Source organism: Trametes versicolor (assembly GCF_000271585.1).
Source record: "Trametes versicolor FP-101664 SS1 unplaced genomic scaffold TRAVEscaffold_12, whole genome shotgun sequence".
Lineage (NCBI taxonomy): Eukaryota > Fungi > Basidiomycota > Agaricomycetes > Polyporales > Polyporaceae > Trametes > Trametes versicolor.
This window is the reverse complement of record NW_007360332.1, coordinates 171,146-196,462: the sequence shown is the minus strand read 5'-3', so window position 1 is coordinate 196,462 and position 25,317 is coordinate 171,146. Positions and strand designations below refer to the sequence as shown.

Genomic DNA, 25,317 nt, shown 5'->3' with positions numbered 1-25,317 from the left:
CCCTTGCTGCGTCGACCAACCCGTGCGGACGAGCAAGGATGCGCGCCGTTGTAGGCGCTATTCGAGTGTCAAGACAGGTCAAGACGCAAAAAACAAGAATAGCGAAGTCACGTCGGCGGCATTGGAAGCTAGCCTCGGACTGCTTACGGATTGCAGGTGTGCATGCTATGACGTCGTACCTCCTATTCAGTACCATAGACGCTGTGAGTGTCTCTGCACTATGGCGAGTCGAAAATAGCAGTGGTCGCACAAGCTGGTTTCGATTTGCTCACACTCTACTTTAGACCTCCAGCTATAAAGGGTCGTGAGAGTAGAAACTTCTCGTATCGCGCCTCCTCTGGATGGACCACCGCTAGTCAACTCAAATCCCGCCCACGGCTATTTCGACCACGCGTTACGGCCTCCACGGCTCGAGTCGGGTGAGAGAGCCGGTCATCGCGTCAAAGCATCGTACTGCGCCCCAAAACGACCACCAGCGCGGAGCGTTCAAGTTCGTGCTGATCCATCCGCTAGGGTCGCTCCACCTCGCCGGCCGGGGGCGCGCAGAACTGTGTGCACGTCGCTATCTTCGCCCCAGCTTCTGCGAAGCGGACTGCGCGCCGCGCGCCGTTGTCCCATCGTATCACCATGCGCTACGCGCGACGTCTTATGGTACGCTTCGGTACCGCGCGTTGACGACAGCGGTATAGACGCATGGTGCCTGTGGTGCGAACAAGGGGGAAACAAGCGTTATATAGCCTTTGCATGGGAGGCTATGCCTCATATCAATTTAGGGAGGCCCGCCTTCAATCCGGCACCTCCCGACGTCAAAACGCGCTTGGAGACCGCCCATCCGCCTCCTCGGACTCGCTCTGCCCTGCGAGCACTCGTCTCTATGTGAGTGACACAATGTCCCGTGCTCATTGCGAGCCCACTAATGACCCCGTTTGCCTTCATTCAGCCGTTATGTCGCCCGCCGATCCAGCCAGGCCTCACGGCTTGCAGGCGGTAACGTGTCGCTTGGTGGGAAGGTCGACCGCGGCTGCTGCCCACGGAAAAGGTTGCTTAATGACCCCGATCGTGCACTCAATTCATCACCGCTGACGGTGCCCACGCAGAGCAGCCGCCGCGGGACGCAAGCGGGAGGGATGGTGACGAAGAGGGGAGGATGGCGTCGCGCTCTGCACGGCGATTGGTCGCACCAACGAGAGTGCGCTACACACCGACGCTACGGGCGCGTTCGCGCGCGACCAGGAAGAGCAACCCGCCGCGCGCGGCAGCGAGAACAATGGAATGGCAGGACAGCGATTGGACTGCAGGAGCGAGAGTGGGCGGGAACGAAGGTCTATAGGCTCTCTTCGCGCAGGCGATGCTGAGCCGAACGGCGCGAGGTCATTCTACGGTATGTTTTGGATATGTCGAGAAGGTATAAAGAGGGGGGCGACGGCAGCCAGAGCCGTCAGAGCACTCGAGCACTCTCTTCTCCTCTGCACTCCTCCCTCGGCATCGACATGGCCTTCAAATCTCTCCTCACCTTCGTCTCCCTCGCTGCAACCCTCTCTGGCACCTACGGTACGCGCCCCTCTGATCCCCTCATTTGCATTGTCATATTGACGTGTACCGACCGCTACTCTAGCCGCGCTGACGCGCCGCGTTGCTTGCCCCGACGGTGTCAACACTGCGACGAACGCGGCGTGCTGCCAGCTGTTCGCTGTCCGCGAGGACCTGCAGCAGAACCTGTTCCACGGCGGTCTGTGCACTGCCGAGGCGCACGAGTCCCTCCGTCTCACATTCCACGACGGTATCGCGATCTCGCCCGCCCTCCAGTCGCAGGGCCAGTTCGGGTACGTTGCGCGCATCTTTGAAGCATCCAATAGACATACTAATGGAATGCGGTCTGCAGTGGCGGAGGTGCCGACGGCTCGATCTCGATCTTCCCCGATATCGAGACTGGCTTCCACCCCAACATCGGCCTCGACGAGATTGTCGCCCTCCAGCAGCCGCTCTTTGAGCGCCACAACTTGTCGCACGCCGACTTGTGAGTCTAACGCATACTCATCCGCATCGGTTCGCAGTGCTGACTCTCATTCAGCCTGCACTTCGCTGGTGCCATCGCTGCGTCGAACTGCGCCGGTGCGCCCCAGCTCGTCGCCTACGTCGGCCGCAAGGACGCTACCCAGCCCGCCCCAGACGGCCTCGTCCCCGAGCCGTTCCACACCCCCGACCAGATCTTCGACCGTCTCGCCGACGCCTCCCAGGGCGAGTTTGACCCCATCCTGACCGTCTGGCTCCTGACCGCGCACACCGTCGCGGCGGCGAACGACGTCGACCCGACCGAGTCCGGCCTGCCATTCGACTCGACGCCCGAGCTGTGGGACACGCAGTTCTTCCTCGAGACGCAGCTGCGCGGCACCGCGTTCCCCGGCTCCGGCGGGAACCAGGGCGAGGTCGAGAGTCCGCTCGCGGGCGAGATGCGCCTGCAGAGCGACCACACGATCGCGCGCGACTCGCGCACGGCGTGCGAGTGGCAGTCGTTCGTCGACAACCAGCCGAAGGCGCAGGCGATGTTCCAGTTCGTCTTCAACGTGCTCACCACGCTCGGCCAGGACCAGAACGACCTCGTGAACTGCACTGAAGTCGTACGTCCAACGTTCTCCCGCTAGCCTGTTGAAGGTGATGCTTACTCTCGCCTCTAGGTCCCGATCCCCGCGCCGCCTCAGGGCCACACGCACTTCCCCGCTGGGCTGTCCATCGCCGACATCGAGCAGGCTGTACGTCCGATGGCGTCTCTCTACTAAGACAATGCTGACTTCCCTTGTAGTGCGCTGAGACTCCCTTCCCCACCCTCCCGACTGACCCGGGACCCCGCACCGCTGTCGCCCCTGTGTATGTCTTTATCAACCTCGCTTCGAGCTTTGCTGATGATGTGCCACCTGCAGCCCCAAGCCTCCCCCCGCGTCGATCTGAAGCGGCCAACGTTAGACTCTTAAGGTGCGCGCCTGCGCTTTCCTGTCGCACCTACCCTTCTGACTTATAGCCGCAGTGCTCGGTTCGGTTAAGAGGCTGGCGATGTTAACCTCGGTATCCCGCTCCGGCGCGACATCCTGGTCGATGTCGCGGGTTTAGTGATTCCGGCATAGCTGTGTTGTATCTATGAAGGCTTTGCCTCGCGTGCGAGGGGCCTTGTATTATGAGCTGTTGTACTTGTTAGTGTCCTAGAATGATGTTATTGATTATCGTTTATCAGCGTACTTGTGCGATATGGTTGAGACTATACGAGGGGTTTAGTTCTTGGTGCGTGGAGTAGACCGTGACAGGAAGCTTCTCGTGGGCGCACATCTATCTGTGCCGTCTTGGTGCCGCAAGGCTCATAGTACTTAGTCGAGGTGATTTGGGCCTACAACGGCAGATCTTAGCAGCAGCGTCGTGGCAAAACCATACTCAGCTTCTAGGAAAGTGTCTTCGTGCGTAGCACTTGGTCTCCCCGTTCTGACATTGGCATACACATAATTGGCGCCCGTATATTGACGCTACATACATTGACCAAGAGCGGGGGTTACAACACCAGAGGGGGTCCACAAGTACAGACTACACCGTTCAATTATCAGACGTTGCCCAAGTAAGGAACGCGGACTGCAGACCCCCGAACAAACCGTTCTGCTGCAGGCAGGAGTAGATGTTGGAAGCGCTGGTGCCACAGTACAGCGCAAAGACGGCGATGCCCGGGGTGTCGGACGGGAGGTTGTACATGTAGCACGGCTGCTTTACCCCACTCCAGAAGCTGCCGAACTCGTTCGTTGAACAGTCGACCTGGAAGTTCGGCGCCAGGTCGGAGTCGATCCACTGGTACACGCCGTCGCACCCGGAGACCTCGCCGAGCACGCGGTTCGTGTTCACGGTGAGCCCGAAGTACGCGTCGGAGCCCTCGTCGACGAGCACCGCGGGAACGGGCCCGTTCCCGTCTACGATGAAGGCGTCGCCGATCTTCAGGAAGCCGTGGGAGCCCGCCCCGAAGCAGGCGGCTGCGGGCGCATCGGGCGGGGGTGAAGGGACGTTTGGGTCGTGAGCAGGGTCGGAAACGGGAGGGATCGGCGTGGCTGGGTTGAGGACATTCATTGAGGACGAGGCGGCTGTCGAGACGGAGGAGGATGCCGGAGAGACCTGGAACACAGAGAAAGTCGTAAGCGGGGCGCACGCAACCAGAAAGGACAGTTACATACATCATTCAAGATGTCACTGAGCCAGCTCGGAACGCTTGGACCGAAGTTGAAGATGTTGTCCAGCGCGTTCTGCGCGATCGAGGTGACTGATTGCGCGGACGCAATGGCAGAAGCCAGCGCGGAGTCGCTCGCAGCCATTGCCTGCCCCAGCTAGAATGAGATCAATCAAAGGAAAAGACCTAATGTGTGCTTACCAAAGCAGCGGCGGCAGGGCCGAGAGAGCTCGCTGCAGCCACGGCAGCGGCAGCGGCAGCAGCCATGTCGGCGGCAGGGTTCGCAGCCGATGCCAAAGCGGCGGCAGCAGCAGCGGCGGCGGCCTTCGCAACTGACTCCGCATTCGCAGCGATGGCGGAAGCTTCGGCTGAGGAAGTGGGAAGGGGCGCAGTGGTAGGACGGACAGTACACGATGCCTGGCGTTTCTCGATCGCCGCGCTGGCAGCGGCGGCATCCGGAGGCGCAGTCGGTGCGGTCGCATCCTGCGCTGCAGGAGAAGGCTTCAAGACATCGTCATTCTCCAAAATGGCATCGCCATCGGAGTCGCAAGGAGTGCAGTCGATAATGTCCTTGCTACCCTTGATCGACAAAGAATTGTCGTTCGGACCGGTGTAGTCCGTAGGCATCGTGAACGGATCCGGAGGGACGTCGTCGACTGCGTGCCTGTTCGTGAGTTCTCGAGCCGTTTCTCCTGCCTTGGAAAAGAAGTTCGAGCCCGCGTCGAGGAAGCCGATCGCCGAGGGGCTCGCGCCTGTGGTAGGCGTGGTACCAAGCTTGAGGGTGTATCGGTGACATTTGCTCGCCCCCGACCACTTGGTCCGCTTGTCTCTCTGGTTAGTCCTGAGATGGGTGATCGATGACTGGAGCGTGCTCTGGAGGTCCTGCTCGTAGTGAGATACTGCTTGGATGACAGCGTTCCCCGAGCCGCCCTCAAGGGAACTGCTGAACGGAAACTCGTCGCATGACACCTGAGGAGCAAATATAGATAAGCGACATGCAAAACGGCGAGTCCAACACAAGGAGACTGACCTTCCAGTGGTAGGGAGAGTGTTGGAGTGGGTCGCACTTGCCAGCCGCCTGCATCTGAGATGTGACAGAGGGCTTGCACAACCCACCACGCCTGCTTCCGCCGTCCCAAGGGTCGTACGTGAGATCCATGGTGTCGGTAGCAGCGTTCCAATCCGGATGAGACCGGATGTTCGCGCAGATTTGCGGGAGCTTGTCGCAGTAGTAGGTGAGTGTCGGCAAAGTCGAGGGGATGTCGATGGTTCCGCGACAGGCGTCCGGGGTGATCGCGCGTTTCACGGCGTTCGTCGAAGCATTTGTATGAGGCTTCTCTGGGCTGAGGTGCAGTGCTGCGAACGAGGTGTCGAGCGCGGCCACGCTTGTACTAATGTTCCAGACCACAGGTACTCCGTTGAGAACGAGGGGCAAGAGTTGTCCGTTCGCGTAGACCGGAGGAGGGAGGTTAGGAGGCTGACTCGGGGCACGGCCAAACCGCGGGAAGCCGTTCTGAGCGCTGCTAGAACTGGTAGCCGATATGGCCACGGCATTGTTGACCGCGGGAGATGCTGCTCGCACCACCGCAGGCTGCAAACCTGAGTCCGTGTCGAAAGTTCCTGGAGGCGGCGGGGCCCAGTCCCAGGAGCAGAGAGTGGGGTCGTCAAAGGGACATGGCCACAGCACGTTTGGAGTTGTGTTGTCCAGGTTCTCGTCCAGCGTCGGGAATATCTGGACGAACTGCGGCGTACCCGGCGTAGTCTGAGTAACGGCGGACGAGAAGTGGAACCAGTCGTTGAAGTTGCTGTATGGGATGGCGCCGTTGACACAGCTGGTGCCCGAGCAAAACCCAGTCCAGGTCGCGATCTCCTGCCATCTGTCCAGAATGACGTCTCCGGAGCTGCACAAGCGATGTGGTCAGCTGTCAATCATCATGACCGTCGTCGTATAACCTACTCAGGCCAGATGTTGGTGCCAGTGTTCTGGATGGTGCCGTAGATGAAGTCCACAAACGGCTCTGTAACAGGTGCTGATCAGAAGCGGACATGGAAGGCAACGAGTTGTAACGTACGCCATGTCAAGGCGCAGTTCGAGGCTGGGGTAGAAGTACAGCCCGAGCCGACCATTGAACGGTAGACCTATGTACACAAGACGTGAGTCAAACAGTTCTATTACAGAAAGTTGGCAACAAAATTCGTACCGTAGCAACGTCGAGATTGCCAGTGTCAAGAGGCTGTCTGCACGTCCCAGCGCAGCAGGCCGCGTCCAGAACGGCACCCATCTATCAATCACGGTCAACGTCCACAACCTTACAGGCCTGGTGAAACATAGCGTACGCTAGAGCCACCCGCAGCGGCGACGCACAGCGGGTCCGTCCAGAACGCGTTCGAGGCAATCTTCGGATAACATGTCAATACTGCGTATTACATCGTAGGCGGACGCGAACGGGGACACTGACCTCTCCTCGGGCGATCTTGCTGACGCACAGGCCTACGAGCGACGTAGTCCCGTCGTCGGGGGCGGAGATGCAGCTGCCATTGACGGTGGCGCGAGCGTGGAGGGTGTTTCGTCCTTCGAGGGAGGGCGGGAGGGCGGAAGCGGAGACGACCCCCAGGTAAACTGAGAGGCCAGCGAGAGCTCTAAGAGCGAGCATATTGGGCGAGTGGGGACCCGTTCAACTGCTGGCGAAAATGGTAATCGAGACCGTGCTTTTATACAAGGGTCAGCAGCGCCTAGTGTGTCCAAAGGGACGCTCGAAGTAGATAGAACCTGGAGCGGATCCCTCGCTCCGCCGTGGCGGCACGTATGGCAACACCGCCCATGTGCCGAGCAATGGTTCCTTCATCATATGATTGAGGCCATGGTTGAGAGTACGGTGAGCGTAGCGGTGCCGTCCCTGATGATTTGCAATAGTGAGCTTAGTTCCATTCAGCTCGCAAAGTCTCGACGAACCTCGAAGCGCAGGACGTACTTCGCCTACGGCAATGAGCAGATTCGTAAACAATACACCCAAGCGCTGAAGAGCCGCCTTGATTCTTCAGCACGGCATCCTGATCTAGTCTCGTCGGGATTTGCACTTGCATACGCGCCAGGAACGACGAGCAACGTAAACCCGCCCATTCAGCATCCTATCCCGCTCCGACTGTCCTCGTACTTCAGTTGAGAAAAATCGTCGATGACTAGCTATCAATCGATGCTGCCTAGACGTGTGAGTATGTAAGGCATACCTGCACGATCCTGTGCTTTCTGCTGCATTGCTCAGAGTCCGGCTGGCCCCTGGGAAAGGCCATCTTTGCTGTGTATGTAAGTGTCGAGCGGTGTGTAGTCGGCGGAGCCAGTAGGCATTCTACTAACCTATTTTTGGTCTGTTCAGGGCATGGAGCACATTGTCATCACGTTCGGACCGAGCCCAGGCGGATACCGCGTCCTATAGGCAAGCTCGCTTGACCCTTACACTTCGACTCGGATTCCCAGTCTTCGAGCGTATCAAAGAGAATGCGGGTATTCCATATACTCCGGCGTGCAGTGCCTGAAAGAGTCGCCGTACAGTAGACTAGTCAGCTCATATAGCCCACTAGGCGGGACCGGCTGTGCAGAACACACCTGACCGTTACAGCGCTGTGAAAGTCTGAAGATCATTGAAATGCCAGTGATTGGGCGCCCAAACGGGCGTTCTGCGATTCGGATCCGCGGCGTTACTCCTGCATTCTTCAGAGCGCCCCGAGTAGTAAGTATCGGCGGCGAGTTGATCAGTGGCCATCTTGTACTCTATAGCACCCGAACCTCGGGTGGTGTAAGTATACTAGCCGGTCTCGCTGAGTGAGCCAGCGTTCCTGGATTCGCAAAGTTCAGACTCACCGGCGGCGTTGACCCGGCGGGTAAGGAACTAACTGTTTGCAGGGCACTGATACTAGCTGATAGCTCATAAAATTTGCGCCCATCCGCTAGATTTCATATAACAACATTATGAGCAATCAGTAAGCATAGGCAGAGGCAGGTACGATTGGGAGAGAGGAAGAGAGTCCTTGACGATGTTGGCGCGGCAGCTGTGCTGGCGGGCGCCAACGAACGTAGTTAAGCGTGTCACAGTAAGTCACACCGCGGAAAAAGCCGGTGGGCGAGCGTCTCGCGCTGTCTCTGCGCCGAACGACGCCCAACTTTACTCTTCCCTCCTTTGCGAGATGAAAAAATTTGTCCCTGTCTAAGCTTAAATCAATGGGCATGGTAAAAGCTACGTCTCACATTCAAGCGCACTCAAGCTGATAATTGTCATTTCAGCCACAAACGCCGGCGCCGCTCGCCGCCCGGTTCCGCATCATGATCAACCACAAAGCGTCGTTGTGGATCACCAGTGCTCCGAGTAGAGTCGGCGAGTCTTTACTACTGAGTCTGAGACATACTGAGAAATAGCGCTGAAAGGAGTCATGAACACATCGATACAGTGTGTCAGACAGTCGGAGCCATGCCAGGCGAGTCTCGCCTGCCGTAGTGCTCAGATGGCACCTTCTGACGACAATTCATGCCGCTGGGAGCGGTCGGTTCAGGCTTCTCTCGGCAGAGGCTGGTGCGGTCTTGTATCGTCATCCGCATGCTACCAGTGCCGTACGCCCGAGGAAAGTTCCTCCGCCGCTCAAGCCGCCGGCGTCCCGCCCTGAATGGAGTCCCATCCGTGACCTGCCGTCACCACCTGTCAATTAGGCTCAAACACACCGTCCATGACCGAGGACGTACCTGCCGCCTGCACTGCTGAGCGCTGATCGCCGACCGCCGATCCCTCTTCCAGCGCGTGCCCTACACCCAGTGCCATCCCGTGTATAAACCAAGACGCTCAGAGTGACACCAGCACGGAGTCAGCCGCGGCGTGCGTCAGGAAAGTGCAGCGATGTAAAGGCACGTACTATGCTCTTGAAAGATGCGCCGAACGCCCTTACCAATCAGTTGCAGCCTGCCATCGACGTTGAAGCAGACACTAGTAGCATTCTGGTCAAGCTCGAAGCAGAAGAGGCATACTCGAAATGGTATAAGAATATCGTCAATTCGTCTATGCTTTTCATAACACATGTCGAACATCATACTTAAAATGAGGACCCCCGACATCGAAAAGAAAACGACCGGGAAAGGACCCTTAAGAACTCATGCAAAGACGCGCGAAACATCGGCCCGGATTGTGGGCGATCACAGGTTGACCTTCGGCGGGGGAACACTGAACAGGTGCCGTTAGGAGCCGGATCAGAATAGAATGCGAAGCGTGAGGCTTACACGGGGGCGACAGCGGTGCGGGGTCCAGGATCGGCCGGGAGAGTGGGGAAGGGAGTCTCGGCGCACTGTGCGGAGAACAATGAGTGCGAATCGAAGACAATACATGGAGCGTGCCTACCGCCTGCTCGATGTCGTTCATGGTCATGCCGGCAGGGAGGTGAGTGTGGCCCTGCGGCGGCGCGGGGATCGGAACCTGGAAACGAGTGAGCATATCAACGGTAAAGTGAACGCAGAACGACGTACGACTTCAGTGCAGTCAACGAGGTCGTCCTGGTTCTGCCCGAGAGTGGTCAACACCTGGAACACAAACTGGAACATCTGCTGCGCCTTCGGCTGGTTGTCCACAAACGACTGCCACTCGCACGCCGTCCGCGTGTCCCGCGCAATCGTGTGGTCGCTCTGCAGGCGAATCTCCCCAGCAAGCGGGCTCTCCACCTCGCCCTGGTTCCCGCCCTTGCCCGGGAACAGCGTCCCGCGCAGCTGCGTCTCCACGAAGAATTGCGTGTCCCAGATCTCGGGGGTCGAGTCGAACGGCAGTCCCGACTTCGTCGGGTCGACGTCGTTGGCGGCGGCCACAGTGTGCGCGGTGAGGAGCCAGACGGTGAGGATGGGGTCGAACTCGCCCTCGGACGCGTCGGCGAGACGGTCGAAGATCTGGTCGGGGGTGTGGAACGGTTCGGGGACGAGGCCATCGGGTGCGGGCTGGGTGGCGTCCTTGCGGCCGACGAATGCGGATAGCTGTGGCGCGCCGGCGCAGTTCGATGCAGCAAGGGCGCCGGCAAAGTGCAAGCTGGAGGATTCTCAACATCGGTATATGGGCGCGAATACGAAACGGACTTACAAGTCGGCGTGCGACAAGTTGTGGCGCGCTTGAAGCGGCTTCTGGAGCGCGACGATCTCGTCGAGACCGACGTTAGGGTGGAACTTCGTCTCGATCTCGGGGAAGATCGAAATGGAGCCGTCTGCGCCTCCACCACCGAACTTGCCTTGCGCCTCCAGCGCGGGCGAGATCGCGATCGCGTCGTGGAATGTCAGCCGGAGCGACTCGTGCGCCTCGGCCGTGCACAGACCACCGTGGAAGAGGTTCTGCTGCAAGTCCTGACGGACGGCGAACAGCTGGCAGCATGCAGCGTTCGTCGCGGTGTTGACGCCGTCGGGGCAGGACACGCGGCGCGTCAACGCGGCTGGTGGAAAAGAGGCATCAGCAAAATGTATGCGTACAATGCGCAGAGCACATGCCGTTGGTGCCAGTGAGGGCGGCGGCGAGGGAGACGGCGGTGAGGAGACTCTTGAAGGCCATGTCGGTGGTTGAGATCGGTGCTCTGAGGTTTGTCGACGCGTCTACACTCCCTTATATACTGATGCCATGTCGCATACCGCGACATGTCCAGGTTGTGCCTTTGCGCACTGGGCAGTGGGCCTGCGTTGTGGGTACGCCAAGACGGCGACAGTGGTTGTGAGCTGGCCAATCATCGCCCGCATATTCACTCGGTCCTCTGACGGGGCGGGCGGCATCGAAGTGCAACGAACACTTGAGCGCGTCCAAAGCGTCGGCGTGTCCGATTCGGTAGGAGCTCCCGTCCAATCGTAACAGCGAGCACTAGTGGTCTGTCAGTGGCCTAGCCTCACGTGGCACGCACGCTCGATGCCACCGTGGAAAAAGCGTGCTGTAGAGGATTGAGATACGCACCGGGGTCAGTACATCGGCAATTTTCATGGGCATCAAGAAAGACTGACCTTCTCACTGTCAGCGGCACCGCTCTCCTCCTGTCGCATACATGGACAAGACAATTGCCTTGGCAGAAGACGGACCCGTCGGACGGACTAGGAGTTCGCATGGGCATGAGGATGATCGTCCACTGCAGCGGAACGAATGTTAGTACCTTTTTCAAGGAATGGTTAAGTGTAATCCTCACCGAGAGATACTCACACATTCCACGCGTTATGGAGAGCCAACTAGGCCGCGGACAGGTTGTTTTCGCATGCCACCTGCCTAGTTGCCCCCTGTACAGCCCATATCTGCAGCTTTGACATTCATGAGTACGGCGAGGCGATGATGAAGAAGTCTCGATGCATGTCAGAGAACGCATACCCGACAACTGGAGGATACTATCGAATCTTCGTGTAGGCCCACCTCACGATCCGCGCGGAGACTCTCGCGGATGCCAGGGCGTGCAATCCTCTTGGCGGTCGCAGAGCCTTCTCCAGTGTATGCAGGCTTTCCAAGATCTCGGCGGTTTGTTTTTTGAGTACTATATTTAAACGTGAGGGCGACATCACAGGAGTGTGGGAGTATGAAGAGAATCTGAATTGCCACAATAGTACCGCAACAGATCCTGTGCCACAAGGCACAACGTCATACAAACCGCCATGGTCTGACAGTAAACGCTGAACAATGCACATACTGTTTTTTCTTCAGCATGACACGCTGACCGTATTGGGCTCGTGCTCATGGCCGTGTAGCGAAAGTCAAAGCGGAATTTGCTGCTGAGTACTTTAAACGAGTCCGATGAAGCGGTGCCTCGAGCGCGGCAGTTTCTTTGCAGCAGAACAGGCGCTGTTTTACTCGGCCAGCCGTGTTCGTATTCGATTAGGCCACCTGGATGGCAGACGTGGAGGAAGAGAGAAGAAGAAAGAAAATATGTGAGAGACTCGACACCGGAAAGCTGGTAGCATGCCCTGGGAAGAGGCCCGCCCAAAACGGAAAGGCGCCCCTGCAGCCATCTGTTGGGCGCTAAGTATATCATAGTAGCTTGCACTGAACCGCGACCTTCTCCGAAGGCTAGTACTGCCAGCTACTACCAGTATATCTTTGGTGAGCATAGCGGGAGAGCATTCTTATATACATATACTGATTATGAGCTGTGCTATTCCCTGCAGCTCATTCGTATTCGTTTTAGCGCCGTATACACCTCGAGCGGCAGTTCGGAGGGAGTTGTTGAACTCGGAATCACGTCAAACTCAAACCACGCCACCTCGGCCAACATCGCGAGGTTCTATCAACAAGTTCATGGGCCCTGACCTTGCTCTCTTCGACATGTTCTACGCCAAGACCTCGCCGCTATACATCGTACATAACAGAGTTTGTTTTTTGTAAACATGGCCTCTATATGCGCCCAGGCACCCGGCGCATACAGTGAAGCATAGTGAGCACACTCATTGATACTCATGCCACCGAGGCAAGTTTTGCAATCGCTGACAATCACTGCTAGATCTTTCCATCTACCTGGACTCGGATCACAGTACTCATGATCATGTGAAAATCGTACATCTTTGGATGAGTATGACACCGTAATAAGACCCAAGCCAAGGCTGTCCGCACCATGATCAGGGCGCGGTGCCGTCAAGGGTGAGAGGCTAGCATCATCGTTTCATCCCAGGGGTGACCATATATTGATGCCGACACCCACCCTTCCCTTCAGAACCCAGTCGCTGGCCCGACACGTCTCGGAGGTGCGACGCTCGTGGGCCTACATCTGATTCAGAAGTATCGAGCAACCTAGAGTCTCGTCGACATCCAACAAAATCACGCCTTCGGTGCGCCCACCATCTATGCTTTGGAATCTTCCCTGCAGCATAGCAGAGTGCAAAACCTCTGCAACAGGATTGGCTGGAGAGCGACTCGTCTGCTGAAGATGCACCCCTCTTGACGCGCCCACAGCACGGGCTCGGAGTGAGATGCGTAGACGCACGTCCGGGATACGACATCGAACAGGTATATAAGGAGGTGTAGACTCCTTGACAAGGTTCAGGGCACTCATCTCAACCACCGACATGACTTTCAAGGGTCTCCTCACAGCTGTCTCCATCGCCGCCACCCTCACGGGCACCAACGGTACGTGCTTCATGCATTATGCACACGCAACTTGCTAATGTCGCTTCTCTACCAGCCGCGCTGACGCGCCGCGTGTCCTGCCCCGATGGCGTCAACACCGCGACGAACGCCGCATGTTGCCAGCTCTTCGCCGTCCGTCAGGACCTCCAGCAGAACCTCTTCCACGGCGGTCTGTGCACGGCCGAGGCACACGAGTCGCTCCGCCTGACGTTCCACGACGCGATCGCGATCTCGCCCGCGCTGGAGGCGCAAGGCAAGTTCGGCGGTGGAGGGGCGGACGGCTCGATTTCGATCTTCCCTGAGATCGAGACCAAGTTCCACCCCAACGTCGGACTCGACGAGATTGTCGCCCTCCAGAAGCCGCTTCAGGCGCGCCACAACCTGTCGCACGCTGACTTGTACGTCCCACATTCGTCGTATACACTTCGCTTTCACTGACACTCCCCCAGCTTGCACTTCGCTGGTGCGCTCGCTGCGTCTAACTGCGCCGGCGCTCCCCAGCTATCCGCATTCGTCGGCCGCAAGGACGCTACCCAACCCGCACCCGACGGTCTCGTTCCCGAACCGTTCCACACCCCCGACCAGATCTTTGACCGTCTCGCCGACGCCTCCGAGGGCGAGTTCGACCCCATCCTCACCGTCTGGCTCCTGACCGCGCACACCGTGGCCGCTGCCAACGACGTCGACCCGACCAAGTCTGGGCTGCCGTTCGACTCGACGCCCGAGATTTGGGACACGCAATTCTTCGTGGAGACACAGCTGCGCGGGACACTGTTCCCGGGCAAGGGCGGGAACCAGGGCGAGGTGGAGAGCCCGCTTGCTGGGGAGATTCGCCTGCAGAGCGACCACACGATTGCGCGGGACACACGGACGGCGTGCGAGTGGCAGTCGTTTGTGGACAACCAGCCGAAAGCACAGCAGATGTTCCAGTTTGTGTTCCAGGTGTTGACGACGCTTGGGCAGAACCAGGACGACCTTGTCGACTGCACCGAAGTCGTACGTCTCGCGTGACCTTCAACCTTTCTATCACGATGCTGACTTCGCTTGCAGGTCCCGATCCCCGCGCCGCCTCAAGGCCATACTCACCTCCCCGCCGGAATGACAATGAACGATATTGAGCAGGCGGTATGTATGAGTCATGGCTCGTCTTTGTATCATACTCACTATTTTATGCACAGTGCGCCGAGACTCCGTTCCCCACCCTCCCGGCTGACCCCGGTCCGCGCACCGCTGTCGCCCCCGTGTAAGCTTCACGCCTTGCATTACATGCTTATGCGGCTCATGACACCTTCACTCTAGTGTCCCCCCGCCGAAGGTCAACCTTTAATCGCCTAATGTTACCACAGATGCCTGGCACAGGCTCGTCCGTATTCAAGGGTGTTGTTGCGTCCTTTCGATATTCGGGGTTCTCGGTTTAGCTACCATCTTAGACATGATGCATGATGTAACACGACTCTAAACAGATTTACGACACACTCTATTGTACCTTCCGCATCGCATGTGCCCGCATGAAGACGTTCAATATGGCAGGAATTCGTTGTAGCTATCAATGGTGACTCATGAGTAACAACGTCCAGGGTAGATGCTACGGATGTAGTACTCATTGTGACGTCTCCCAGGACTGCCTTCCACACCCTCGGACTTCTCCACCTTGCACTACTCTCTCCATAACGTCAAGCCCTCACGCGCGTCCAGGACGAGCACAGACTTTGGGGCGGAACTTGGTCCGAAAGTTTCTCGATGCCGCCCCACTCTGTCGTCCGGTCGAGCATCTCAGAGAATGCGCCCAGAATGTCCGTATGGTCTAACAGACTCTGGGGCTTCTCATGAGGTAGCTGTCCGTCCGACAAGAGGGTGTCGTATTGATCGACAGCGCCGACGTCTGTCACTCCTCCACCAGACCCCGCGCGTTGCTCCTTGGCTGGTCTCCCGCCCATGACTTCCTTCAAATCGCCCTTCGACGGCGTCCTTCTCCACTCGTCCAGGCGGAAAACGCGCATAATGCTTCTTGAAAATGTCACCGAGCCAAGTGAGCAGCCTCAGGAAGGGGTGCTCCGGGCTGCATCGTAGGTCAGGGACGAACGGATGCCCCCCTTTGATACGCTTGAACTTTTCAAAACTGCCTTTGCCGCCGAAATCCGTATCGTAAAAGTCTTGCATCGCTCTCCGGAGGTGGTCAGGTGCGTCCGTGAGCTCGTGGGGCAGGTACTTGAGCGCGCACCAGTTGAGGACGTGGTAGACGGACTCAAGGTCGTCAGAGAGCAGGTAGGGTTTGCGACGATACCAAAGCAAACCGCCGGACACGAACTGCCAGGTTCCCTGTGTTACGAGACGCGTGAGCAATGGGTGCGCGTTATCTGAGGTGTACGAAGTCGTGCCGTACCAAGCGGGTCAATTGGGACTCGGAGGCCTCTGGATGAACGACCTCGGCTCGCGTCCTTGCACCGTCCCAGTCGCACAGGAGGCCAACCACTTTGGTGTCCAATCCATGTGCGGCGCTATCGATATTCGGTACGTCGAGGATCAGAATGTTACCCACACTGATGTCGCAGTGCAGGACTCCATGCCTCTCCCACGCAACCTTATGCGCTACCAACGCATGCAACTGGTTAGCGAAGCGCAAGGATTCTCGGCAGTACAAAACCTCACCTTGAAGAGCGTCATACACGATAGACACTAGCTCGCGGGTGTCCCGGAAAGACTCCAACGGACGGCAGACGTCTCTGAACACGAGACGCGCGTGGATGCGGCCCGAGCTTGTGTCTTCCCATCGCGATTCCGTGATCAGCGTTCGTTGAGGCCTTTTGGCCTCGTCGAGGACGTCGCCCCCGCCAAGCAGTGTCGGTATATGTATGGGGGACCCGCTCAGCAACTTCAGGTATACTTCGTACTCGGACAGGTGGTTGGGCCCTAAATCCGGCCTCCAGCAGCCTTTGATGAAAACGACAGTGTGGCGCGCGATGTCGTACGCCATGAAAGCGCGAGTTGCTGTCCCAATCATAGAGTCGCTCCTGTAGCACGGCCTTCCGACAAGGAACTCGCGGGTGGAGCTCGGGCTTTCCGCACACATGGGCGCCTCGCCCTCAAGAGACCACGGCGCCCTGCAGGAGAGCTTGTGGAGTGGCCAATGGGGGGTATCCGCCACCTTCAAGGCAGCCTTCACATGTCCACGCAAGGAGTCATTATGAGCTAGCGCCCGAAACACCTCTTGCTCGTCGGGCGAAGCGAGAGTCGCAGTCGGGTCGAACCCGCGTGCTCGACGGCTTGCATGCACGTAGTGGAAGAGGAAGGTGACTAAGGGCTCCGGATCCTCGACGTAGTCGAACGCCTCTGACATCACGACTCCGGCGGGGTCGAATCGGAGGAACCGCGCGTAGTCGTGACATATGGAGATCATGGGCACGGACGTTCGGTGTTGGCGGAAGCACATCTCTGTCGCGTGTGCACTGAGGCGAGCCCAGAACTGGTTTCCATCTGTTGGGTCTGTGTACGTGCTAGGAGTGTGGTGGAATGTCGAGGGCGCCAGGGAGCTTCTTGTCTTTACGTCGACAAGGAGCTTTGCCCAGGTCCAGGCATTCAGCGAGGGTGACGTCTCAAGACAGCCGGGATCATGGGCCTGAGCATGTGCTGTGAGCAGCTCCGTGTCAGCTAGCACTGTAGTGATCAGATATATCCGGAGAATACCTTCCCCAGTAGAGCACTCAGTTCCTGCTGCTGATAGAGGGGAGAAGATATAGGCTTGGGCTACGCGAGGGACATCTTTGGCTGAGTACAGAGCCAGAAGCGTCCCGCAAGAGTGGCCGTTTGTTGGTGTGGAGACCGTTACTACCTGGTCCTCCACCATCGCCATCACATATTCCGTGATTTTGAGTCGCTTTAAGATGATGTTGAAACCGTGTCGCTGTATAACCTTGCGTCAGCATGAAGAGCGGGTCTTGAAACTTTGAAGTACCCACCAAATCCGTATACGTAGCCCGCTCATCGCACGCCAGCTCGACGCCCTGGAAAAGCCTGAACTCCGGGCTCAGAAGTTCGGGGGGAAGGCAGTTGCTGGGCATGCACGTCTGCAACCACTCTCCGACCGGTAGAGTGACACAAGACATCTCACGGAAGGAGTGAGTGTTATGAAGGGTTATCACTCGCAGCGTAGTCAGGGAGTCGAGTGTACAGGTGGCGCTTGCGTGTATCTGCGCCTCATGGAGTACTGCATGTGCTCGGTTAGGTGCGCGGGTGTCAAGCCATCCCTGTTGATGGTGACTGCGACTTTGACAGCCACGCCTCGTGGTAGAGAGCAGGAATATCTATGAAAAACGGTTAACCGTTGCTCTACAATCGCCACGGTAAGGCCAGTACTTTCGCGACGTACCAATGATATATAAACACCGGGGTCCGGTCCCGAGGCCTACATGGCGAAGACAGTTGTTGATAGCTAGTACTTACCATGTCTTGCTGTTAGGAGACAGATTCACCACTGCAGCCCATGGAACCGTATTTCGCGTAGCAAGTCAGATTCCCAGTGCAGACATGATGGTTCCGGTGAGCAAGGCCGTTAACACAAACTGGGGCTCATAGGACTCACTGGCAGAGAGCACGCTGCGGACGAGTATCCGTGCAATAGGCACCGTATATCGGCCGGCTGGCCTAATGGTTAAGGCGTCAGTTTCCGATTCTTCGAGTCAGCTGGAGATTCCGGGTTCGACTCCCGGGTTGGTCGTACTTTTTGTCCCCTCACGATGCCACAGAAGGTTTTACGGACCAGCTTTCAATATTATTGTCGTTAGCGCAGGTACAAATTAACGCGGGAAGAGGTATTCACCTCTGAGAGGTTCGATTCGGTCTCATTGCACGACGCACGATGTGCGTGGTGTCATCTCCACCAAGTGTCAACATCGGGACTTCAGCAAGCAGTGTGATGTACTCGACGTAAGTCAAATATGCATACGCACAGCAACCCAGTGTGCTATGGACATACGGTGAACAGCCCGAATGCGGATGTAACAGTGCTTACCGTTGCGCCTCCGCGCTCCTGCGCCGCGGGCATGATCGGCAGACAAGCCGAGACCGGTGTCCTTGGTTGTCCGGCAATGGCGCTCTTGGCCAATATCTATACGCTCGGGTGTCAACATGACGCACTTCGGCGCGTGGCTACAGCGTCTCATCCAAGGATACCGCCGAACGGGTATGCACGGCGCAACTAAGATGCCTTGGCGTCGTTGCTTGAGAATACGACCTGTAAGGTGCAGAGTCACTGCAGATATCATAGATAAACGATGAAGTGGCATGCATCGCCGCACTCGCCAGCTTCGAGAAACGCTAAGCTGTCATGTATCGCTGTACGCGAAGCAGCGATGGACAGCCGGCGTGCGGGAGAGCCAGTGCGAAGAAGAGTTAGGAGCGCTTGCTGCGGCGGGAGCAGTGCGCACCGCCCCGACTGACGCAGCTGTATACGGGACGCTTAACGCATTCGGACGGAGCCCGAAGGTTTATAGCCTGATCCGTATGCATGCAGTGTGGGCGTGGTGAAATGGAAGACCTGCGGTATATAAGGTCAGGGGCCGGTATCAGCGCGTACCACCACATCCACTCTCCTTGTCCTCCCTCACGTACCTCGATCCGACCGCAACGCCCCCGGTAGCGCCATGGGCTCGCAAGTAAGCAAACACCGGAATTCCCGCGTTCAGTTCAAGGAAGGCCGAACAAGACATCAAGACAGTGACGAGAGCGCGCTCCAAGGAGAGCAGTATTCAGCACCGGCGGTTCATGATAGCGAGGGGGAGGTGGTCGGAGGCAGAGCAGCAGCAGCGCATCGAAGTCCGGGCACATGGGCGTCGTCTGCACAGACACTGTCCACGCCGGCCAGTCCTGCAGCGCCTTCGCCGTCCCGGCCACTACACGGCCTCCCGGGCGCAGACACCGCGCTGCACGACAGGGCACAGGCCGGCGGAGGGCCGGGCGGACGGAGGGGGGCCGATCAGTGGAATGAGAAGGTAGTGTTTGATCGCGTCCTATATCTATATCCAGCCGTAACCTCCTTTGCTTCTCTCCCTTCCGTTCGTCCCCTCCGTCCTTCCTCTCGACCACCATCTCCCCCGCACCCCCTCTCGCGCACAGCAGCATACATCCGTCATATACGAAACGATGCCTGCCCCCGCGACCGTTCCCTGTCAGGTGAGAGGGCTCTCCCCATCAAGCTTGCAAGCAACTGATAGACAGCCCGACGAACGCGTAGTATCGGACAGGCAAGACGCTGGGTAGTGGAACGTACGCCATCGTCAAGGAGGCGGTCCACATCAAGACCGGAGAGTACTTTGCATGCAAGGTCATCAACAAGAAGCTCATGGAGGGGCGGGAGTACATGGTGCGTTCGTCCTCGCTCCCCGCCGCCCGGCGCGCGATGTCCGCGCTCGCGTAGATCTGCTATCGCGGTCATCTATACCGCGCGGGCGGCAAGTCATCACCGCTAACTCCCCTGCTGTTGCTATACAGGTGCGCAACGAGATTGCGGTCCTCAAGAAGATCTCCAAGGGGCATACAAACATCGTTACGCTGCATGACTACTTCGAGGTATGTCGCCCGCCTGTTTATGTTTCGAGCGACATATGCAAACCTATCCGTAGACCGCGCACAACCTCTACCTTGTCTTCGATCTGTGTACTGGTGGCGAGCTCTTCGATCGTATATGCGCCAAGGGCAACTACTACGAAGAGTGAGTTCGGCCCGAATGGGGTAAAGCGCAGTGCTGATGCTAGTTGCCTTACAGAGATGCTGCGGCGCTCGTACGAACGATCTTTGGCGCGGTGAAGTACATCCACGAGTGCGGTATTGTACATAGAGGTACGTCGCTCTCTTTCATAGGGGCTTGGCACTCCTATAACTTTATCTATCCTCCAGATCTCAAGCCGGAGAATCTGATCTTCCGAACCAAGGCGGAGGATGCAGACATTATGATCGCGGACTTTGGCCTCAGTCGGGTGATGGACGACGAGAAATTCCAGATGCTCACAGAGATCTGCGGCACCCCCGGAGTGAGTGTTATCTTCCGAATCATGTTGGCCGCTCTAACACCGCAAGTGTAGTATATGGCGCCCGAGATCTTCAAGAAGAGTGAGTGCCGTCACTCTTTATGGCGCGTACATGGTCTGATATTCTCGTAGCCGGTCATGGGAAGCCGGTCGACGTATGGGCGATGGGTGTGATCACCTACTTCCTACTCTGTGGTAATGCAGCATTCCTTTCCCACCTGTGCCGTATCTAACATCTTCCCAGGATACACGCCCTTCGACCGGGACACGCAGCAGCAGGAGATGGAGGCTATCATCGCGGGCGACTACCACTTCGAGCCCGGTGCGTTCCCTCTGCCGACGTGATGAGTCTTTCGTAGCTGACAAACCCGCAGAGGAGTACTGGGCAAACGTCTCGGACACGGCGAAAGACTTCGTGCGCACGTGTCTTACGATTGACCCCACGTCGCGGCCGACCGCGGCGGAGATGCTGGAACACAAGTGGCTGGCGTCCGACCAACGCCACTTCGTGCCCGACCCCGCGAGCCCGAGCGGTGGCCCCACGAACCTTCTGCCGCACATCCAGAAAGCCTTCGACGCGAAGAAGACCTGTACGTCCCGTCCTCTCTCTTAGGTCTCCGCGAGTAGGGTGTTAACATGCGTTTGCGCCTACGTAGTCCGGAAAGCGGTGTTCTCTATGATCGCCACCAAGCGCATGTCTTCGCTCGCGGGCCTATCACCTACTGCGCAGCGCTTCGGCCAGAACATCGCAGAGCTGAAGGAGGAGTCCGAGAAGGAGCACGTCGACGAGGTACGCTTCTTTCGCTCTCTTCCGGCGTACGCTCGATGCTGATGTGGTCGTGGTACTCGCAGGACCGATCCGTCACGCACTACGGCGAGAGCGAATCGTCGCGCGAGGAGCTCAAAAACGTCGACGATGTGTCGCAGTCCGGGTCCTCGGGTCAGACGCCACTCGTGAAGCAGATGGCGAAGGTCTCCATCTAGGTGCCCGCCGTCGTGCCGATACCACCCTCGCTCCCTCTGCCTTTAGTCCACTCGCATCTACAAACCAGCGCGTCGCCGCGCAACTAATCACGGACTATGGAGAGACGGGGTTCGAACACCGAGAGGCACGCGCGAGAGGGGGAAGGGCTTCCTTTGGGGCGGCGGGGCAGGTCTTGGAAGAAGTGCCTAATCTAGAACGCGCGGTGCGGTTCTGACCGGCGCCGGGTAGTGAGTATCTGCTGTATATTGTGCGGGGCGTGCGCCATCGCTGCCGCTGCCGCGTCGCTTGTATATGTATTGTCTATCTTTCTCTGTCTTCAAGGTGCTGTCGACCACTTGCTATTGGAATCTGGCGTTGGCATGCGGGTCTGCGTGGGGTGCGCGATGCTACTCGAACAAGTCGGGGTACAGGAACTTAGACTTGCGATTAACATTTGAAATATTGCGAAGAAATATCGATAGTATGGTTAATCATCGGAATTTCAAGCCATTCATTCGAGACACGGCGAGCAACGCGACGGGATAGACATGTATATTCCGATGGCGGACTTCGGAAGCCACCTCGTGCGCCTTGTATCGTACAGCACAAGACAGAACTAAGTGAACAGAGACAGGTCTCGGAGCATAGGAGCTGGAGCGTGGCTAGGCAGCAGTACGTAGCGGGAAAGGAACGTGATAGAGAAAGACTCGAAGCGCGAAAAGACGGTGAATGCAGAGAACGGGAAGATGTTCTCGGTACTGGGGTAGAAGGACACGGGCACAAGCTACGCCACGCATCCCCTTCCTTCTTCCTTGTTCATCCCCACTGAGCGCGCGGCGGTGCCTACTCGTGCGTCACCCAAGATGGATGAGCTGCCAGTGATACTGGCGCTTGGTCCTTCACCTTGACGAAATGCGCCGACCACATGAACACCTTGCCGCCTTCCGCCTGCAAGAAGGGCGCACAGCAGCCCCTCCGAAGGACACTATCCGGGGCCCGGGGGTAGGAGCAGGTTGTACCGCGGGCGGTTCTAGCTCGGCGATCTTTGTGTCGTAATGCTTCTTGCACATAGCAGCGAGCTTGCCCAGGAGCACTGACAGAGGGTTATAAGCAGCCTCGTCGAGGCCTTCCACGATGAGAAACCCTACGCGCATCTAGAGAAACTTTGCGCTACTGCTTCCGGGTATGATCCAACCGTAGAAGTCGTGGAAGGTCTGGGCAAGAAGTGCAGAGTTCCCGCTGCCGCTGAGGGAGTGCCGGAGGTACTTCAGCGCACACCAATTCAGGACGTGGACAAACGCTTCTAGCTCGTCCGCAAGCTCGTAGGGCTTGTGGGGGTAATGCTGCAGGAGCCCCGATGTAAACTGCCACGTTCCCTGGACAGATCCCGCGCGCCGTTACTCAAGAGACTGAGGTTGGACATCGTATCGAATAAACTTACTGAATGGGGCAGCTGCGTCTGCCTCCGGCACTGGAGCTGATCGACAGTCCGCCCCAGATCCCAGTCCGAGAGGAAGCATTCCGTCTCTCCGTCGGGCGGGTCGTAGATCAAGATATTTCCGGGGCTTATGTCGCCATGCAGCAGTTTCGCGTCACTCCACGCTAGGCTATGGACTCAACGTCGCGTGATTAGCTTTGCAGGCTGATCCTCGTGGAAAGATAGAAACGCACCCATAACAGCAACCATCAGGGCAAAAACCAGCTCCCGTGGATGCTTGAAGTCCTCGAGCGTTCGGCATACCTGCTGCAGGACTAGCCGAGTATGTCTCCTCGGAGTTGCCAGGTGCAACGCGACCCTGTGCGAGCAGGTATCCTGCGGCGCTGCTCGGGCAGTGGCGTAGTATCTTCCGCCCTGCGACGAGTGTTCGGACAGGCCAATATCCCTCGCGTTCTGGGGCGCCCACACAACGTCACCTCCCGCGCGCACGGTTGGGTAGAACTTGTAGACATCTGTGCCGAGGTTGCGATAGAGTAGCTGGTAGTTGTTAAATTCGCTTGGGGCGTTCTCCGACATCTCCCGCCAGCTATCCTTGATAAACAGCACACTCTGCTCTGCGTCGCTCCATGCCACGAAGCATCGGGTGCCTTTGCCGCACATGGACGCGCCGACGTAGGCGGGCCGCCCGACGAGGCAACGATGGTGCGTAGGCGCCTTCGTAGCCTGGACGTCCAAGAACGTGTCCCTCTCCGACCATGGCGAAAAGATGTCCAATGCGTAGACAGGCCAACCAGGAGTGGCGGCTTTCTTCAGGCCGCGGGTGATCGCAGAGTCGGGATCGGAGCCGAACGTCTTCCACAGGGTCCTGAAATGCGCTTCCTCCACGTCGGTCGCGAGTGTGGCAGTAGGGTCGTGTCCACGCTGCTCGCGCGACATCTTGGCGAAGCGGTAGAGAAATGTGGCGAGCATTGCCGGATCGTCGACGTAGTCGAAAAGCGCGGAGATGACAGCCCCAGCGCGATCGAAAAGACAGAGGCGGGCGGAGCTTCCACGAACGGCAATGATGAACACGAAGATCCGATGTTGGCGGCTGAAGACCTCCTGGACGTAGTGTATGATCTGACCCTGTGAGAGCTGACGTTCCAAGTCGTTGAGTAGGACGGTATTTGGGGCTCCGTGGAGAGAGGAAGTGTTGTTTGGGTCGCTGTTGACTTCCAGCAGCTACGCCCAGGCCCAGGCAGTGCGGGAGACCAGCGAGAGTGGGTCCCCATCGTCTGGTGCGGAGTTGATCTCATCAGGCGCGTCGTCAACTTCACTGTCGATCGTACCGTCTTCGGCATATGTTGTGGTGGCCGGCACCTCCGACGCACCTGCATTCCGCGCTCGATGGGTCAAACGCTCCCTTCGCCGGAGCTAGAGTCGAGTACACCCCAATGTTCGGGCGCCACTTATCGTCTGCGTCTTCATCTATGAAGCCAGGAGCAACCTGGTCCACATAAGCGTCGCTCGAGTACGCACAGAGGTATACATAGCCGGACTCCTTAAAGACCTCGTTGAAGAATGAACACTGAAAGCGACAGTTAAAAACGCTGTTTCAATCAAGGCTAAATGGGGCACATACCAGACCGGCCTGGCCAGGGTACATCCCGCGCTCGTTCCCAAAATCTGCTATCTGGAGCTTGTGGATCTTGAATGTGGGGAGAAGGTTTTCACCGGGAACATATGCTTGCATGAAGTATGCAACGGAGACTTCCTGAAAGCTCAGCATCTCCGAAGTCAAAGGATCGGCGACCCCGAGCGTTCTGCGTCTTCTGGTGATGTCTGCGTGAAAGCCAATGTGGCGTGACCAGTTCACGGAGGAGAGAGAGATAATAAGGAGTCACCTGGTCGCTGGTAGAGTCCGATATCGTCGCGCCGAGGCTCCAATCCGATGGATTTCTCAAAATTCTCATGCGAGGGGAACGCTGTTGACGCGTGGCCCGCATGTGCAGCATACGTACAGAGTCGGCGCGCCTGGAATTCGGACGCGTCCGATGCCATTCATTTGCCGCATAGCGGGCTAGTTGAGCATCTGAGAGAAGTACGAGTAGCAGGATGATGCGTCGCCGTGAATTATGAGAGAGACAGGCAGGAGTCGTATGTGTGCCAAGCCTTTCCAACGAGTTGCGGGAGTAAGGAGTCAAGGTCGTGGGCCCGTTAACGTTGCACTGGCAACAGGGATGCAAAACAGCCGCCGTAAGCGCCCGCGGCCGTCTGACGGAACGTTGACCGCCGAGCAATGAATAAGGGCATGCTCCACTGATAAGCTCTCTCTCTCTCTCTCTCTCCAGTTTGAAGTTTGAAGCTCGAAGCTTATTAGGTTGCTCAACTTACGGCGCGTGTGCGGCCACAACAGGATTTGATGGCCAGGTTTAGAGGCACCGTGAAAATGTCATGCGAGACGAGAACTTGTTGTACATTGGGACAGAAGTGGCGGGCAAGTTCGCGATGCGTAGATACATGATACAGTGTGCTGCCGGTCGCGAATTGGACTATAAGCACTATCCGAATGCGCGTCCGGGGTGAATGTAGCTAGTACGAATGTTCCGCGTCGTGCGCCGGACTTC

At 57.8% G+C, this 25,317-nt stretch overlaps 7 protein-coding genes and 1 non-coding gene across 8 annotated transcripts; 4 read left to right on the top strand and 4 right to left on the bottom strand.

The window, feature by feature from the left end:
• Positions 1–1,490: 1,490 nt before the first annotated feature.
• LiP6 (prepropeptide lignin peroxidase) lies at positions 1,491–2,946 on the top strand (the record flags this gene model as incomplete). Its single annotated transcript, XM_008045256.1, has 7 exons — positions 1,491–1,551; positions 1,616–1,823; positions 1,883–2,017; positions 2,072–2,618; positions 2,676–2,750; positions 2,801–2,865; positions 2,919–2,946. The coding sequence occupies 7 exons, from the start codon at positions 1,491–1,493 to the stop codon at positions 2,944–2,946; spliced, it is 1,119 nt and encodes a 372-aa protein (XP_008043447.1).
• Positions 2,947–3,549: 603 nt separating this feature from the next.
• On the bottom strand, positions 3,550–6,846 carry TRAVEDRAFT_74601 (uncharacterized protein; the record flags this gene model as incomplete). Its single annotated transcript, XM_008045436.1, has 9 exons — positions 3,550–4,140; positions 4,200–4,340; positions 4,394–5,161; positions 5,223–6,093; positions 6,150–6,210; positions 6,265–6,331; positions 6,394–6,474; positions 6,530–6,589; positions 6,652–6,846. The coding sequence occupies 9 exons, from the start codon at positions 6,844–6,846 to the stop codon at positions 3,577–3,579; spliced, it is 2,808 nt and encodes a 935-aa protein (XP_008043627.1). The 3' UTR covers positions 3,550–3,576.
• Positions 6,847–9,448: 2,602 nt separating this feature from the next.
• On the bottom strand, positions 9,449–10,752 carry LiP5 (prepropeptide lignin peroxidase; the record flags this gene model as incomplete). The annotated part of the gene is made up of 5 exons (XM_008045435.1): positions 9,449–9,517; positions 9,571–9,645; positions 9,696–10,242; positions 10,294–10,636; positions 10,674–10,752. The coding sequence occupies 5 exons, from the start codon at positions 10,750–10,752 to the stop codon at positions 9,449–9,451; spliced, it is 1,113 nt and encodes a 370-aa protein (XP_008043626.1).
• A 2,474-nt stretch (positions 10,753–13,226) lies between these two features.
• Positions 13,227–14,534, top strand: LiP4 (prepropeptide lignin peroxidase; the record flags this gene model as incomplete). The annotated part of the gene is made up of 5 exons (XM_008045434.1): positions 13,227–13,287; positions 13,343–13,685; positions 13,737–14,283; positions 14,338–14,412; positions 14,466–14,534. The coding sequence occupies 5 exons, from the start codon at positions 13,227–13,229 to the stop codon at positions 14,532–14,534; spliced, it is 1,095 nt and encodes a 364-aa protein (XP_008043625.1).
• A 426-nt stretch (positions 14,535–14,960) lies between these two features.
• TRAVEDRAFT_52329 (uncharacterized protein) lies at positions 14,961–17,345 on the bottom strand (the record flags this gene model as incomplete). The annotated part of the gene is made up of 5 exons (XM_008045255.1): positions 14,961–15,294; positions 15,371–15,606; positions 15,671–15,876; positions 15,937–17,188; positions 17,244–17,345. The coding sequence occupies 5 exons, from the start codon at positions 17,343–17,345 to the stop codon at positions 14,961–14,963; spliced, it is 2,130 nt and encodes a 709-aa protein (XP_008043446.1).
• Positions 17,346–17,917: 572 nt separating this feature from the next.
• TRAVEDRAFT_t215 lies at positions 17,918–18,001 on the top strand. Its single transcript has one exon. It is a non-coding gene; the product is annotated as a tRNA-Arg (tRNA).
• Positions 18,002–19,425: 1,424 nt separating this feature from the next.
• Positions 19,426–21,293, top strand: TRAVEDRAFT_23626 (Pkinase-domain-containing protein; the record flags this gene model as incomplete). The annotated part of the gene is made up of 12 exons (XM_008045123.1): positions 19,426–19,455; positions 19,517–19,645; positions 19,774–19,851; positions 19,905–19,993; positions 20,048–20,121; positions 20,179–20,312; positions 20,364–20,391; positions 20,442–20,504; positions 20,554–20,631; positions 20,669–20,899; positions 20,966–21,099; positions 21,162–21,293. 12 exons carry the CDS (start codon positions 19,426–19,428, stop codon positions 21,291–21,293), a joined length of 1,200 nt encoding a protein of 399 aa, XP_008043314.1.
• Positions 21,294–22,427: 1,134 nt separating this feature from the next.
• On the bottom strand, positions 22,428–24,479 carry TRAVEDRAFT_23625 (uncharacterized protein; the record flags this gene model as incomplete). Its single annotated transcript, XM_008045122.1, has 6 exons — positions 22,428–22,649; positions 22,715–22,875; positions 22,945–23,932; positions 23,963–24,026; positions 24,082–24,278; positions 24,333–24,479. 6 exons carry the CDS (start codon positions 24,477–24,479, stop codon positions 22,428–22,430), a joined length of 1,779 nt encoding a protein of 592 aa, XP_008043313.1.
• Positions 24,480–25,317: the final 838 nt, after the last annotated feature.